We start from the raw sequence: 18113 nt of genomic DNA, 5'->3' as shown, positions 1-18113 counted from the left end.
TTGGAGAAACATTTCAATCACCTATCTTACTCCTTGTAAGAAGTGACTTTAGGCAAGAGCCCTCTCAAAGCCCATAATCTTACACCATTAAAAGCTCAAAAAGAGAGGAAAAACTACAGCTCCCAGTTAATTCTCATGCCATCAGGAAAGTATCACCAATGTATGATACAGGAACATTTAAGTAGTCATAATAAATTAGGTATCTCTCAGAAATCTGGAATCTCTCAGAAAACACAAGCTTCCCCTCATTTGTATCTTTATGGTAAAAAGTATTAATGAATCTGTAAATGTAAAAATACTTAGGTATTTAATAAATCTTTTTTAATAAGTGAGCTTGCTCATAGGAGTATGTAGTTGCCTGTTACACTATCCTCCCCCAACCCCCACATCCTGGTCCCCTGATTTTATGATCAGAAATAAATAGCTAGAAAATTGAGGGTCCTCAAAAACACACCAGACACCAGGTTGAATAAGGCTGTGCTTTATTACATGCATAATTACAAATATGTGCTAAGTGAAAATGTATAAAGCAATGGCGACCTGGGTTTAAGCCACACAGAGAAAGGGCTGGACAATCCCATTAACCCTTCTGCCGATGTCCATTCCATTGCCTTTAACACGATTTTTTCCATTTCTTACAATTTGCATAGCACTTACTTGTCAAAGTACTTTCCATTCATTGTCTCGATTTATCCTCACAACAACCCTGTGAGGTAGGTAGGGCAATTAACACTATCCCCATTTTGCAGATGGGAACAATGAGGCACAGAGTGGTTAAGATCTCGAGGCTAGTTAGTAGAAGCATAGGGAACAGAAACCAGGTCTCCTAACTTCCCAGCCCATGTCTTCCTTTTTAGACTGTTGCTATGCATGACCAAGGAGCAGAATGAAGTGAGCAGTGACCCATAGCTTTGGTATAGGCTGTGCCTATGAATGGGAACCAACATCTCTAAACGTTAGAATAAAGCTAAGAAGGTGTGACTAAAGGGTTGGTAACACTCAGATAAATAATTGATCTGAACAGCTCAGCACCAAGCTTCCTGTGGAAACTCAGGCTAAATTAGCTTTGGTTGATGCTAGTTTCTAGATGCCTAGTTGATGTCTACACATTAACTTCAGCTGAACTTTTACCACTCAGGAACTAAAACATTGAGTCAGACAGGTTTTCTTTGGCCACTGCAGTTGGAGCCGATGCTACAAATGAGCTTATTACAGAGATATTCATATAGTGGTCCATGGTCTAGAATCCTCTGATCCCTCCTGGCCTCATTGGCTCACCCAAAGGGGAGTATTTTTCCTATAGCCAGAAATGAATGGACAGAGGTAAAAGCAGGATGCTGGCCTTGGTCAAATGAAGAAGAGTCGCCATGATGACATCAATGTTATCCTTAAGTGATATGACTGGGTGCTGTCTATCAGGCCCAACTCTTTTCTAGCCTGTACCTGGTTAGCAGCATAGCTTCAAAAGACAGTTTAAATGAACAAAATATTAAACACATCATTTGTTATCTAGAATGAAATTAATTCTTAATCATCACATAGTCCCAAAGGACCAAATATATAATAACAAAGTAAATACTAAAAGATGAGTAGTAAAAAGACAGGACAATAGGAAAGAAAGGAGGAAGAAGAAGGAATAAAGTAAAATGGAGGAGGGAAAAGGAACACTCTTGAATTACCATATACTTTGAGGTACACTCAATATAATAATGAGGCTGCAGATTCCCGTCCTGATAAAACCATCTCAGGCCACTCCCTCATCCCCTTTTTGCCAGATGGCATTTCACTCACCAAATCCTAGACTGCCTCTGACTTTCAACAGATTTGGCCTAGTAGATAATAATAAGGTTTAGCAATGAATATTTCATATATCTGCCTTGAGATGCTAAAGCCCTCGACACTCCCAACAAATACCACTGGCTTTTGCCTCTACAGTGGAGCAAAGCCCTGTTGGCCCCATCAACTCAGAATTATCAATGTTATCCTTAGATAATTCTTCCATTCTCTATTTTCAGAATGAATTTCTCCCTTCCCCAAGGTCCACATTCAAAAATTATGCTTGTAACAATTGAGAAAAAATTGAATTTAGGGCATGGGGAGGAGGAAGAGAAAGAGCGAGACAGAAAGTAAAAAAGAGAGAGGGAAGGAGAGTGGGACAAAAGGAGAGAGGAAAGGCAGAGACCACTTTTTAAAAACCTCATATTTTTATACCATCACGTGCCTTTCTTTAGGCAAGATATTCATTCAATGAGTGTGCACACAGAGGCTGAAGACCCTTTGGCAGGAACTTAGAGGTAGGGATTTATGACTGCGAGATTGGGCTGGGTGACTCAATAGGTCCCCTCCAAGAAACGCAAACTCCACACATCATATACTTTATTTCTTTCTTGGGTGGTTTGGCAAAATCAGACTACACAGTGGAAAAAAAAACAATTTTGTTCCCTACATCACTTCAAAACTTTTCCTAGATCCAGATGTTTAGAAATGGGACTGTGACCAGCAAATATTTGGGGAATAGCTTGAAGTTGCTAACACCTACTATTCCAAGAACTTCTCTTCTTGGAGCAAACAACCAAAATTGAGGCAGAACAAAGTCGAGTGGTCACCACAGGTCCACTACACTGATTTCATTTCAAATTTACACAGTTCCTTGAGCTCTGATCTGAGAAACCCTCATGTTTTTTCTTTCTAATATACAGTAAGTACATACTGGGAAAGCAAAACATACAGATTTAAAAACATTTTGCTATCAAAATTCAAGACAATCTACCTAAAGCTTATCATTTAGTTAATGCAGTAGTGGCTGCCCTCCTTCATGTGTTGATGTCTTGTCTTGGGTCAGCCCTCTCCATAAAAGCAGACTCACTCCAGCCAAATGTTTTTACTTGGAAAGCCTAGTATTTGGGAAACTATTTGACTTTTTCTTCCCTTGAGGCACATAATCAAGAAGTTTATAAATGCTAGGATGTATGGCTGGCCTTCCTTCCACCATCTTACATGAACTCATATATTTTCTTACTAGGGCTTTTCCACTGCCACAACTCTCCAATCCCTGTCCAAAGGGAATCTAGGCAATCCCAGAGGTGCTTTTAAAAAAATTAAGATTTTAGGATACTTAAATTCAGAGCACATATATAGACATCTATTTTTTTAAAGGAATCAATATTCTACCTCCCATTTATTTTCTAAATTCCTAATTTTTTCAGGGTTTTCAAGAGCTCAATACTCTATGCACTGCCATGAAAGATGCTCTCCTGCTTTCTCTGAACTGATGGATGGTCTGTACTTGGCTCTGATCCAGTGTAGGTAAACTGATTTTTCTCAGTACAATGTGGTCAGTCGTCAGCAAGTACTTGGCCAATATAAAGCACACTGGCTGTTTCAAATGCTCAATACCGTCTTCACTACCATTGTTAAAAACCAACTTTAAAAACTGCACTCCTTGTGATTTGTTTTTTAAAAAACCCCAAAACCAAAGATACTGTGGGGTAACAAGTATACCTTTCTTTTCATAGCATAACAAAACAAACCAAGATCAAGACCCAACCAGGATAGGTGATTTAAATACTTAAAACATACAGCAACGATTACATTCTATGATGGTCTCTACTGCATGCTAAGTTTTTAAAAACATATTTGCTCCCCCTACTCCTGAACAGGTCCATAACATGATTGAGAATTACTTCACAGCCTTAGACCACACTGTCGCTACTATTTTATCATTCTCATTTCCAAATATAATTGAAGGCCAGCTAGAAAAATTTATATTGTGCTCTGCTCTACCTATAAACGGTTCAGATTCAGCCTCTGGTGCCAAAACAATTGAACTGCTTTGCAGTTCAAATCAGCAAGTTAATCGTTTGCTCTGCCAGCTGGCAAATCCAAAGTATCATCAATGTCAGATTATCCACCAGAGGATATCTGTTCTGTGGACTATACCACCTCTGTTCCATAGCTGGGCTGAGCCAGAAGGAATCCGGAGCCAGAAAAGAGGAGAACATCTGAACAAACATCTAAATACAAATGATCTTGAAAATGGCCATTATTTTGCATTTTCAGTCCCCTGCTTCTTCCCTTTAATAGTATAACTAATCATCCATTAATTGCTTCAGCTTCTTTAATTCATTACATTGAAGATTTGGAGACCTCCAAAATATAGCATACCTTCTACAAATCTATAGACTCTCACTCTTTTCATGGCTGGATGTCTACCAGATTTTTTTTCTTGGAAAATCCTCTCTCGAAGTACTTATTGGCATTCTTTTGTAAATCCTTCTCTTGTGTCAGGCACAAGGGAATTTTCTTTTTTTAATACCAAAATAAACCAGTCTCAATTCATATTCATTTTTGAAGCACACATTATTTAGTCTTTTTCCATTGAGGTATGTGGCCATTTGAGGCTACTGACAAACATTTTTTACATTGGCCTCATTTGTTGGTTAAGTATGTCCAACTGCTGAATTGGCAGTGTCAGAAAGAACATTTTCCTTTGCCTCAAGACAAGAAACTGAGTGTTAAGGTCCTGAGCTAGCAGTCTAGCAGGGAACTCTAGCCACAATTAGCCAAGCTCTGAGCCAAACCATTGTATTAGACATATAATGGATGCCATACACTACAGTTACTTCTAGCATATGGGTTAAAGAATTCCTGAGAAGCTGAGGTTAATAAATGAGATTTATCAGGACTGAGGTATCAAAGGGATATTATTCTCTGGAGGATCAATTGGTGCTTAACATTTAGAAAGTATACCTTGGCACAGTGTTATCTGATTTCTTGAATTTATTCTCTGAAGTAGCACCTTAACACTGGCTCATCTGTCTAAAATAAAAAACGGAGCCTAGAAGAAACACAAAGGCAAACTTAGACACCCTCCATATTGCTGCTGCATTATGAAATGCAACCAAATCTTTCACTGTCATCAAATACCAGAAATACTAACATTTCCTGTTTTGCAAATTTTAGTTGGATGGCTAATAAGAAAATATAGGTAGTGAACCAGAAATATACAGATGAGAACTTTGATTTCTACATAATATACAGGGGTGGTCAGGCAAAATAGCCACATCTCATGTGAGGGAATCAGTGGCATGGAAGGGACAAAAGATGTAAAGTAACTGAGTCATGGCTATCATATAAAATAACATAGATTTTTTTTCTCTTTCATTAAAATGCTAGAATGATATACTTAAAAGGAGAAACTCTGGTGACTGCCTTGGTATTTTAAAGATAAAAGTCAAAATAAGCCCAGCTGTGGGCAACAAAAGAATTTCAGATTTTGGAAAGATAAAAACTAGGGGTAAAAAATCCTAGAATCCAGAATCAGCAACTTTTAAAATAACATACACTGAGGTGTTTAGGGAGGGGAGGTGGAGGGTTAGGGAGGATATGCTGAGTGACTGCTGATTCTAGGCCAGAAAGATGGAGGGAAGTGCTGGGAACAGACTTGTAAATGAGAAAGGCTGAACTCTCACCCCTGGCAGTTGCCTCACTGCTGTGGGCATGAGTGTGGAAACTGAGGCATAGCAGCAGCAACTGGGCTACAGAGCAAAGCAAATGGCTGTGTGTTACCTCTGGTCCACATGCCATAGGATTACTGGGGCTTGGTTTATAATTTAACTAGCCCTGGGAGTTATTTTTTGTAATAGGAATGATTAACAAGGCAGAGTGCTCAATCCGAAAGAGAGGACTCGAGACTGAAGAGTGGAAAGGAGCAAAGAATGGAGAGGGAACAACTACACATGGATAAAACTAGAAAATGAAACAGTGGTTGGAATGATGGTAGTGGCTCTGTAATTTCACCAGGTGTCCCTAGACTGTGATGTTTTCCACTGCAGTTAATGTGGTAGGAAATTGAGGCAGGCACCTTTTCAACTGGATACAAGCACCTTTGGTGTCACCAGGCCTTGTCCACACCCCTGGGTCTGAGGATGGTTCGGCATTTTATTTAGAACTCTAAGGAACCACAAGGGAGTCAGTCACAGCTGCCTATCCTGTTCCAATGTTGAATATTACTGAAAGTAACCTGAGCCTAAATTCATGTTCACAGGACAACACTGGCCTGTTTTACGTACTTATCACTGGCAGGAGGCATGAGTGTCCAGTTATTTTAGTACTGGTGGTCTTTACAAAGGAATGCATGAGAATGCAGATACAGCTCGGAATCTTCCCTGGTTTACCAGTATGCAGTCTAGACTTGGTTCCCTTTACTATTCTTACATATTCCAGAAGCCTAAAGCACCATCACTCATGGAGATGGCATCTGGGTAAGACGATTAGCTGGGACCTCACAAAATGTGAAATTCCTAGTCATTGACTTTGCTTAGAACTTCACTAATCATTCATTTCGAGGAAGCTGGAGAAATTATTCCTTAACAAATTCATGGCAGAGTCCTTGTCTACTAGCTAACAAATACCATCTGGAAAACTATCCTTCCTGCAGACAAGGAGAAAGCTCTGTAACTTATCTTTGTGCACTTCAAAAGAGTACCAGGAACAAGCAAGCTATAAAATCAACCTCTCTAAATTTGTTTAGAGGAGTTTAACCAAAAGCAGCATTGTCTTATAATCAGGTATTAAAATTAACATATACATACACACAAACTAATAATGCTAAATATTGTAACAGGAACAAGATAACATTTGAACTGAATTTTCACAGTCTGGAAAATGCCATTACTATTTTCCTTCTGGCTTTCTTTTCTGTGGTTGGAAAAGCAAAGCTCCTTAGTTTACACTTCATCTTCCACCAATGACAGTTAAGAGTCCAAAAAAAGTGACTTTCATGAGTTTCCTGCAGGCTATCAATCAGGACGGTTGGAATTTTTCTTGCATAGTTTTCAGTGATTGCATATTGGCTAACAATTATATTTTAAATAAAAAAATCTTTTAAAAAAGAATTAAACCATAACAATCTTGCTTACTCTTTCATGAAATCTTTCTAATACAATATCACAGAAGCCTAACTGCATTTTCTCCTAAACAGAAGATTAATTTCCAGAGATTATTATGTAGTGCAACTGGTTAACTTATAGGAAAGAGACAACACACTAATATAACTTCACCATCCAAATATGGGAAATGTGTTTTGAGTACCCAGTTAATAAAATATACCCGCAGTCTGCAATGTCCTTGCTGTTTTGTATCCAGCACAACCCTGTGATTCTAGTTGAAGAGAATGGAATCAGGATCTTGGTTTGCCATCTGTGCTATATGTTTTAACACATCCTTCTTGGTAATAATTCCAAGCAATCGCCTAAAAGACAAAACAAGACAATATGAATTTGACTTAACTTTTGCAACCCAGTTCAAATGTCCCTCTTCCAGAATACCTTCCCTGTTCCTATGGCCAGCTATAACTGTACCCTCCTCCCAGCAACAACACGTTTTGTTCACTTGTCTTGTTTGCTGTTGTGCTATATGCACTTGTATGTTCTTAGCTTCCCTATAACACTGCATACTCCTTGAGGGCAGAGAAGGGTTTTATTCATTTTTGTATCTCCCTGGAGTCTAGTGGAATACCTTCTTAAATGAAGTAGGAATTCAGTAAATGTTGAATAAATCAGTTAAGGAAAGTCCCCTTCCTTATTTAAATCCTACAAGACATCTGTTACACCATTTACAAATTTTAGAGGGTGAAATTCTTATGTAATTGCTGGATTAACTTACCATTTCAGAAAAAAATCCACCCTTCTCAACTTCCCTTCTTTTCCAATAAAAACAGCTGGGCTTTCTTTACTGGATAAGAAATATCCCGGAAAGAAAAAGCCTAGGCCTTGGGAGTCAGAAGACTTCTGTTTAAAGCCTATCTCTGCTATATATTAACTGGGAGCAGTTAATATATAGGGCTTTTTAAATCACATGGAAGCTTGGTTTTCTCATTCTCAAATAACAATAATGAAGGCATTATAAAGACCAAATACTATACACATACTACTTAATACCGTTTTAATTTCAGTGTTGTCTGTTCATAAGAACACAGATGTTTCTTTTTTGGGAGAGGAACTGAGTTATTTATAATGTGCAACCAGCAGCTCACATCTCTTAAACCCACTTTCTGCCCCACTCCTCTTCTATTAGTTATGATGATAAAAGAAGCACATTCATCTTCATCTTAGAGCTTCAAAAAGGCCTATAAGTACTACTAATATTCGTTTGAATTAAGTTCTTCTTTCTTTATCTCTCTATAGTCTTTCTCCCATGATCCAATTCACCTTCATAAAAGAGCTCTCACCCATTGTGTGTCACCAGGCACTGCCGCAGTCCCAGCTTGCGGAAGATATCCACGACAATCTCCATGGGGGTAAGGTCAGTCACAGTGAAGGGGCTGAGATCCAAGATGTTCCGAAGCTTTAGGGTGGGTGGAGTGTATGGTGGCATTGGAGGAGAATGCTCAGTAAAATAAATGACGGATGTGCTCACGACTCCATCTTGTTTTTTTCGAGCATTTTCTATTTGAAAAGACAAAAAAATAAAAGTTGAAAATGGAAGTGCTATATCTATCCTTCTGGCCCCTAACTAGTCCCCTCTTCCCTCCATCTTCTCCCATTTCATAAATATTATTTCCATAGTGGATTCCATTATCCCCTTTCTGAAATCCTTACCTATTGAAATAATGAGATCTCTTCGGAGGACAAAACCCACAAGTCTTTGGGACTCCCGGGACACCACTACTGGGAAGCCACTATAAGTGGTTTCACTGATTACGGTCTCTACATCTTCTACAGTCATACTGTCCTGAGTAAGGACAGTCAACAAAGGATCATTTCTCCGGGGTTTCATCACATCCATTGCCAGGGTCTTATGAGCAAACTCTTCTTTGGCTTCAAGAAAGGGGTATCCATTGAGACGGATGTGGGCATCATAGATGCCCTCCCGCCCCAGAGCATCTGCCACCCACTTGCTAGTCATTGCTGCAGCCATCAGAGGTACAATGTATTCCAAGCCACCAGTTAGTTCAAACATTATGACAACAAGAGAAACAGTCATCCGAGTCACCCCACCTGCAAAGAAACAGACACAGGCTACTGAAAGTAGGAAAAGTAGAGGATTCATTACAATTATCAGCCTGTTACAGGTCCCATTCAGGAAAAACTTACTTACCAGAAACATTGCCAAAAGGAGGTCTCACCTATAAACTGCACAGACCTCAGCAATGAATTAAAGGAAGTTTATAATGGGCACAAATCAGATTTCTCAAAATTGCATCTACAAAAGTACAAGATGCTTTCTTGATTCTTCTTTTTGTTTAGTCTGTCATTTTCCCCCCTCAAATTATAAAAGTAATTGCAGAAGATAGCCACAATTTGTGTAACACTACAGAAACTAGACGTTCCCTGGGATGTGCAGGCTCACTGTGGAAAATTCGGAGGAAAAAAGTATATAAGAGAAAGTCATAATCTATAAGCTCGCTATCTAGAAACAAGCAGAGTAAAAATTTTGAATGACTTTTTCAAGATGTTTACTATGCAAAAATATGTTTTTACATAGGTCAGCTCATATTATATGTTTAATTCCCCCACGTGCTCCCCCCACCAAACACTTTATGTTGGGAACGTTTTGTATATCATTACAAATTTATTTAACACTATTATATCTAACATCTTTAAATACAGTGTTAAATAAATAGTATAACATTATATGGATGTATCATAATTTATTTAACTAGTCCCTTACTGTACACATTTAGGTTGATTCAGACTTTTTGCTATTATAAATAATACCACGATGGACATTCTTGTGCAGATATCTTTGTCTAAATTCCTAATGATTTTCTCAGTATGACAGAATTTGAGAATAGAATTACTCTCAAAGGGAAGGAATGTAGATATATGGTAAAGAATGCTTTCTTAAAACACTTGAAAAAATGACAAACCCAACAGGAAACAGATGGTCACTTAAAAAGAAAACTTCAATTATGTTTAATATCACTCTTCTTTATCATGTCACCTGGGTAGCAACTTCTTTGAAATCAATGCATACACTACTCACCTAAGCAGGCTGCAGCCCCAACCATCGCATAAAGGCCAGGGGTGATGCAATCAGCTCCTTGGCTACACCAGCTATTGAAGATGGCCCAGTCATGGTGGTAATAAGCCAGCTGTTCCATTCCTACTCCTAAAAGTCGACCCGCTATAGCACCAACAGCCATGCTAGGGATAAAGAGGCCAGAAGGGATCTGCAAAGAGAAAGCAATAGATGGTTAGTGAGAAATGATGGGATTGCCTGGCATGTGAAAGGACTAGAGGATTGACCCTCTACAAAGCAAACAGGCCAATGACAATGTAACTATGCACTATGGTAGCAAGTGGCTGTAAAGATTTGTGTAACACTACAGAGACTAGAGGTTCTCTGGGATGTGCAGGCAAGTACGACTGCAAAGAAGCTTACCCTGATTCGGGGTCCATCAGGCTAGAGCCTGAACTCTCCAGACCAACACAGAACTGGAGGCAGAAATTAAGCCTTTCCCAAAGAAAAAGGAAAATAGATGGAGTTTCTCATATATGCAGGCATTTTCCCCAATTTTGAATTCTTATCAACAATAATTATTCTTTATTGACTATCTACTATGTTCTATGCTGGATACTCTAAGGCAAGATTTTAGGAGGTAGGTGCTTTTATTCCCAAATCACAAAGAACCTAAGGTTCAGAGAGGTTAAATAACTCACCCAAGGCCAACATTTAGTACATACTGGTGCTGGGGTTTAAATGTAATGCTTGTAACCACTCTCATGTATTGAATCCTAACCCATTGCTCGCACAAAAAGGATGGCACATGAGGTTTCAGTTTATTTTGGAAATGAAGAAAGATTAAATGATTAAAGTTTTTAAATGAGGTAGTGACTGTGGTTGCATAACTATACAGAAAGGGAACCTTTATTTATCTCCCTGCTCTTTTTTGACTCCTAGGATACTATAGTGAATTCTCAATTTTCAGAACTAGAGAGGGAAATGACGACAAGGATAATGAAAACAACAGATTATTTGTAAATAGCTTGTGTTTGATTTTTGGAATACATTTGAATCTGGATGAGTCTGGTCTGAAAATTCACTTCAAATAAAAGAATAAGGCCACAGGTGAAAATGGACTCAATAAGCACTGCAAAACTTTCCAGGCTGTTGAGGGTAATAGATGATGTCATCTCAGAGATTATATTACTGCCTAAACTGAGTTGCTGTCTCTAGTTCCCTGGTTTCACTATCCATTTCCCCAGAGAATACAGGGAAATAACTTGGTAGTGGGGTGCTAAAAAAAGGCACAAATAAAAACCGACAAAGGTGGAGGAAAATACCTTAACAAAATTTCTTTTCTGGTTTCTTCTGAAACATAATGATAATGGGTACCGAAAGTAAAACATACTGGCCTAATGTCTGCTTTTGGCAGTTTAAATATTAATTTAGAATCATCTGTGAAGTTATTCATAACTGAACACCGATACTAACTGTAAAAACTACATTTAGCTATACATTGGGCTAAACCATGTGAAATTGCCATTTTAGTGGTCAAAACAATTAAATACTGGCAACCTCATTTGGTTCAACCTAATATTTTTGCTTTATTTGGTAAACTCTAAAGCTATCCTATAAAGACCAACATTGTGCTGATCAGATATATATTTTTTTAATACGCAATGCACCGGAATAAATACCTCATCATCCTTTTTGAGGGACAAAATGTTTTCCACAGAAAAGAAGACAACATTTCTACTTAAAACCTCAGCACTGAGGTTTGCATCTTCCCTAAAACGAAGCTTGGACAATTTTAGATAGAGGTACAATTGTCTAAGAAGTTATGAGGGCATGTGGGATAAAACAGGCTTTGAGGGTTGAGGAATACCATTGGATGAAGTTAGAAGCACCACATGAGCTATGAGGATTGTATAATGTCTTGGCTTTGCCCTCCAAACCCACAGCCATACATACACCTACCAAGTACCAAAAGAATCTCCTTACCTTCATGCCAAAGGTAAATATAGTAATGACAATTTTCATTACAAGTGTCAAGGCCAGCTGCCACATGGCACTGTAGACTCCCACACCAGCTGGCCTGTCGGGCAGTTCATCCCCTTTGCTTGTGTTGAAACGGTTTTCATAATCACAGAGTTTGGAAGAGTCTAGAAGGCCACAGTCATTAAACAGCTCAGAAATGAGCTCACTTGTGCTCATTCGGGTGTATTCATTGGGGAAAGCCAGGATGGCAGTGATGGCTGTCACGATGAGTACTTCAATGACAGGATACTTGCCCAACTGGGTGGTCTTACGCTTCCGACACCAGGCAATGTTTGTGCGGATAAACAACGCTCCCCACAGGCCACCAAATATGCCCAGCAGAATGAATGGCACAAGCTCAAAGAGATGCCATGGAGTGTGAAACTCAACGTAAAATAGAACCAGGCGGCTGTTCCCAAAAGGATTGATGGAACGTAGAGTAAATGCTGCCACCAAGGCAGCAAAAAATGAACGCCACAAAGTTTTGAGGGGAAAATAGTAGCTGACCTACAAGAGAGAAGGTGAGATGAAAATTCAGTCAATACACAGAAACTGTTTCAGGTGAAAAGTTCGTACTGCAGGAATTAAGAGTTGAGGATGAAAACTGCCCAGAGATCTCTTGTTACATGGTAAAGCACTGAGTTGCACAGAGCACTTTGATAAATACTGGCTAGGATTTCCGACACAAAAATCATGCGCATGGTACAGTTGAAAGTAGTTACCTCTTCTAGGCTGAATAATACTCCGCCAATAGGTGCCCCAAAGGCGACGGATACACCAGCTGCTGCTGCAGCCGACAAGACCTACAACCCAAAACTCAAAATTAGTCATAGAATAATGCTACTTTCCCACCTTCAATCACAGTTTTAAAAAGAATGTTAGTGATTACCAAAACATTAAAAAAAACTTTACGTGTTCCATATCCAGTTTATAAAAAATGAAGTTCAATTTATATTTACTTTGAGAGCAAACATTGTATGCTGGATTTTGAACACATGGTTCACATGCCTGAACAAGAAGAGGGTTTGCTTTTGTAATTAACTTAAGTATGTGATTTATTCCAAATTATGCCCCCCTCCCCAAAACTCCCAACTCAGTAACTTAAATTTGAGTTCGTAGACGTATTCACCACCTAAATGTACTTACAGTGATGTGTTTACATAGTATTTTCTTTGTAAAGGAATGCTTTTTAAATGAGATTTTCAAGGAAGGCTTTAATGATACAAAACTGAAGTCACAATTGGCTCACAGCTATTTAGGAGCTACAAATATTCATACAATAGATATACAAGGTTTCCTATACTATGTGCCCTACCCCATGCCTAGTGACCTATAGAAACAGAATTAAGTAGGCAACTAGAAGCAAAATTGGAAGTAGATTTTAAAGGGAAGAGAGACCTAAGTATATTTAGGTGAGGCAAGGTAAAAGGCTAGGAGAGTAGGGAAGAACATAACAAACACATCAGAGTTAATAGAAAGATAAAGTCCTTTCATTGGATTCTGGTTGCTGTGGAGTAACATATGATTTGGGACAGTAAAGAAGTATTTCAAAGAGAAAGTTGAATAAAATTAAGAATTTTTTAAGAATAAAATGGCTCTTGGCAAAATAGGCAGACAGGTTTCTCTGGGAGTATAGGATGGTCCAGGAAAATGAAGGGGAGGAAAGAATAACATCTCTGGTACTAGCTGGGAGGACTTCAAAATTTATGGCTTTATTGGCTTTCATCTGAGAAGATGAGGACAGTCAACACAGAACTTAACAGGGGGGATTTCAATGACTCTGTTTATGATGAATTATGTGGGAAAATAATCAAAGTGGCTAGTTTGCTTTAATTTTATGTTGTAGAGTGGAGTCTGTCTATGCTCTTCCTTCTCAAATCCCTATTTTACTCTCAATCATCTGCCCACTTTGACAAGGCCCTGGGACACAAAAGGGTTGCTGCCAATCAACCGGAAAATATAAGCGGAAAGTCTAAAGCAATAGGAAGTAAACTAAAGATTCAAGTATTCATGAATCTAGTTAGAGAAATATCTGACATTTGTACAAAGAAACAGCCAAGATCAAACTCCCCTCTCATTTTATAAGAACTTATCTGAACGAAAATGCCAATTTTATGGAATTAAAGTAACCAGCAGTCTATAGTTTCAGTCGCCTCTACCCATGCAAAACCAGCGACAATTAGCACTTAACACTCTTGACAGTTAAAATGGTTTTTTTCCAATTCTTTAGCTTCTGTTGTACATTATTCCCATAAACAACCTCACCAATTTAATACAGCCTTTATGTTCCTCTACCATTTGACAGCTAGCTAAACAGTCTACTCAGATCTCCCATCTCTCGTTTCCCCTCTCCCTTTTCCCCTCTCCCTGCTCTCCCTCCCTCCCTCCCTCCTCCAAGCCTTCCTCTTTGGCCAGGAACTTTCCCCCTTGAACTATCAAAATGTATTTCATATTTGAAATTTTAACATCTCTGAGTTTCCTTCTGGGGTCTTATGGTTAATTTGGGGAGGGGCTTTATTTTCAAAATAAATCACTAGGTTCCAATTTTGTGAAAATCCTTTCTAGTGAAATGACCTTATTCTTTACCTATTCCATATGAGATTTCTTTGTAATTCAAGGAAAATAGAGCAAGAACCAATTTTTTTTAAATCCTTAATTACGGCAGGATGGAAGTAGCCAATGACTTTGAACATACTTTTAAAAATGTTCTCTCCTCAAAATGATACACATTAACAACAGCATAAACATGAAAATGACTACAGATATGCTGCAGTGGGACTAATTTAGCAGGGTTAAGGCAGAGAGAGATTCAATACAGAGAGAAATTAATTCAGGGTGGCATCAGGTAGAAATAAAACATGAAAAAGCTGGCATCTGAAAGACATGCTGAATGTGTATTCTTTCACAAGAATAAACAATTTCTTTTTTAAAATCTTCTATGTTTTTCTAAATTATTTTGTGATAGAAATGGCACACACTTGTATAGAATTATATATAATAAAAAGTTTAAGTCCTTCCTTTCCTTTCACTACCACCATACTTTCCCATTCACCAGACGTAGACATTTTTAATGGTTTGGGGTCAAACCACTTTCCAGACATTTTCTTTCTAGGTGCACATACATACATCATTAAAAAAACATTAATTGAATCATACCATACACATTATTGTGAAATTGGTTTTCTAAACCTAACAGTGTTTTCTAGTCAACCTTCCATGTCAATATACAAAGGGCTATCTTGGTCTTTTTAACAGTTGCACAGTATTCTACAATATGGACAGAATATTATTTATTCAATCAGTCCCCTATTGATGCACATTGTGAGTGTTTCAGTTTTTTACTATGTTGACAAATGCTGTACTGACTATCCCCATACACCTTTGGGCACACACATGCTAGGATGTCTGTAGGATAAATTCCCAGAAGTGGTAAAATCCTCAAGTTCTCATTCTTAAGATTATACCATTTAAGCTCTCATTTTAAAAAAAAGACAGAGAGAGACTGTTAAGGCCATTTGTTATTACCTCTCTGCGCTTGGCTTCATTCTTCCTGTATTTGTTGAAGCAATGGCACAGGATGTTCCCACAGCAGCAAGCCACATGTACTAGAGGGCCCTCTTTGCCCAGACTCAAGCCAGATGACACTGCCAGCACCAATGTAATGGTTTTGATAATTAGGGTCCACTTACCCAAATAGCCCCTGATAATGAAACCACTCAAGATAGTTTTTATCTGCAGGTCAAACACAGAGAGATTGAATATAGACCAAGCAAGTAAACCAGGCTAAGAAGCAATAATTTGAACCTCATTATATAAACTATACCTTTGAACAAGTGACACATAAATGCTTGACCTACAGTGATCCCAGTTTGGAAGGGAGCCAAGGAGCCCAAAAAAGTGAAAAATATTCTTTAAGTTTTCTTTTGTTGGCCATGTGATAACTGGACAAGGGAGCATTTTAAATATAAGAGTATATGTATATGGAGAACGAGTGGTGGAAAGGGAAGGTATTATTCTTACAAATTGGTACTGCCTTGATTCTCTGCCAGAAAAATTTGTAAGTAGGACTTGGTCAGGAAACGGAGAGGGGCAAGATCATCTGGATAACCTTAAATCTCAGTGGTTTCAGACACCGTCAAGCAATCAAAACCAAAAATAGTTAGAAACAGGATTTTAATCACCCTTTTTCTAGCCCAAATCAGATTGTAGGAAATATAGCAAAATAGTTTTATTTCTTCTGCTCTAACAAAGTTGACAATACCATGACATTTTCAGGCCAGAATCTTGTGATCTATCCTGGGAGGTTTGGGGGGATCTGGCTTACCAGGAACCCCAAAGAGGCTAGGAATCAACTCCCTTTAACGTCCAGGCACCCCGACTGGGAGGAGACTTAGGGAAGATCTAAAAAAGACCTAGATTGCCTCAGGATCTCATCCCGTTTAACATTCATATTGTAATGTGTACTGGAATACATGTTAAAGGGTTCTAACCAAAAAGGATTTATTGTTAACATTTATAAGCCACTTTAGAGACTCACCTCAGGGATTCCAGAGCCACAGGCGTAAGGTGCGAACACTCTGACAAGAGATACAGCAAGGAAGGCAAACAGGAGAGCCCAGAGGACGTACATGAAATAATTGACTATGTAGGCAAAGGCTCCCTGGAACAGGAGAAAAAGAAAGAAGCTTGTTTTAGCTCAGACAGCCTCAGTGAGGCATGCACCTCTTCTGAGTAATAAGTTTTCAGGAGAGGCGATCAAAAAGCAAGACCAATATTAAATCACTTAAGGTGTTCCTTCCCTGATTGTCAGCAAAGCAACTACTGAAACACTGTCAGCTCACTTGCTACTGAATATGCTACACCCAAAGGAAAGTGATAATGGCTTCTAAGGATGGACAAGAACAAGAGCAAACAAAATCCCAAAGCAAATTCACTTTCTATATGAGTGCTTTAATAGATTTTATAGTCAAATATACAGTTGACCCTTGAACAACACAAAGGTTAGCCCTAGTGTAGTCAAAAATCCCCATATAACTTTTGACTCCTCAAAAACTTAACTACGATTGGCCCTTTGCATCCACCGATTCCACCAACCATAGATCAAAACAGTATTTTTGATCTGTGGTTGAGAAACTGCAGATGGTAATATGAAAATATCATTTTCAATCTGCGGCTGGTTGAATATGCAGATGACTGAATCCACGGGTGGTTGAATCTACAGAAACAAATACAAAGAGCTGATTATATTTTTTGAAAAAAATCCACATATAAGTGGACATGCACAGTTCAAACCCGTGTTGTTCAAGGGTCAATTGTATATGATAGATATTATATGAATTTTATTAAGAGTCTTAACAGCCCTTTTATTGGAATAGCTGAACCGTGGCTACATATTTGAAGTGACTGGATCTAAAGGTCCATTAAATTCACCTTAGGCTACCTACCGTGGTGTCAAATTCTCATAAGAGGTTATAGTGTCTAAAATTCCTGGATGTTTTTCCTAAAATACACAATTATGTTCTGCAGAGAACAACCACACCTTTGAGGGAATTTTGTTACCACAGATTCAGCAACAGGCTTATGAAGTAGAAGGTTTCAGGCTCTGATCATAAAATGAAACCAGTGAAATGCCAGATATCCCAAAGAATAAAATGGTAATACCATTTTTAAAATGGAGAGAATATATTTTTGAGACTAACCCCCTATGATAACAAAGTCTGCTAGAAAAGAAATCTAATTTTAACCACTAACAAGGATTTACCAACATTAAAGGGCTTGCAAACAGTTATGTCTTATAAAAAAGCTATTTTGAACACTAGGAGATTATGGTTGCTGATAGAAATATTAGAAGTTAAAAATCACTCAAATTACATGAAATGCAAAATTCAACGAACTTTTGACTTTTTAAAATATAAAATACTATTACAATAATTTGCTGATCTACACAAAGAGAACCAAAATGTTCAAGTTATTCCTTAATTACAATTTCGATACAGGTTTTTCATTATCTTAGTCTCTTGGAGGGACAGATAATTGCTGTCTCCTTGCCTTTGGAATATAGCTAAGGAAGAAGAAGACTCCAGAAGTAGGAAACAAAGAGGGAAAGGGAGTAAAAGAGAAAGTAGTGG

The 18113-nt window shown here is 38.3% G+C and overlaps 1 protein-coding gene across 5 annotated transcripts in view; it reads right to left on the bottom strand.

Annotated features, from left to right (window-relative positions):
* Nucleotides 1-465: 465 nt before the first annotated feature.
* The window catches only part of CLCN5 (chloride voltage-gated channel 5), a 158678-nt gene continuing 141030 nt past the window's right edge, over nucleotides 466-18113 (bottom strand). For all 5 annotated transcript variants that reach the window (XM_025047893.1, XM_006913401.3, XM_015590549.2 and 2 more), the window contains 8 exons: nucleotides 16523-16645; nucleotides 15511-15717; nucleotides 12708-12788; nucleotides 11950-12492; nucleotides 9988-10174; nucleotides 8601-8999; nucleotides 8231-8447; nucleotides 466-7252 (listed from right to left, as the gene is read on the bottom strand). In XM_025047893.1, coding sequence (XP_024903661.1) covers nucleotides 7162-7252; nucleotides 8231-8447; nucleotides 8601-8999; nucleotides 9988-10174; nucleotides 11950-12492; nucleotides 12708-12788; nucleotides 15511-15717; nucleotides 16523-16645 — 1848 coding nt within the window. In that variant the 3' untranslated portion in view covers nucleotides 466-7161. The remainder of the gene's footprint in view (nucleotides 7253-8230; nucleotides 8448-8600; nucleotides 9000-9987; nucleotides 10175-11949; nucleotides 12493-12707; nucleotides 12789-15510; nucleotides 15718-16522; nucleotides 16646-18113) is intronic.

The sequence above is a fragment of the Pteropus alecto genome, unplaced genomic scaffold, assembly GCF_000325575.1.
Source record: "Pteropus alecto unplaced genomic scaffold, ASM32557v1 scaffold365, whole genome shotgun sequence".
NCBI classification, from domain to species: Eukaryota; Metazoa; Chordata; class Mammalia; order Chiroptera; family Pteropodidae; genus Pteropus; species Pteropus alecto.
This window is presented reverse-complemented; position numbering and strand designations above follow the sequence as displayed.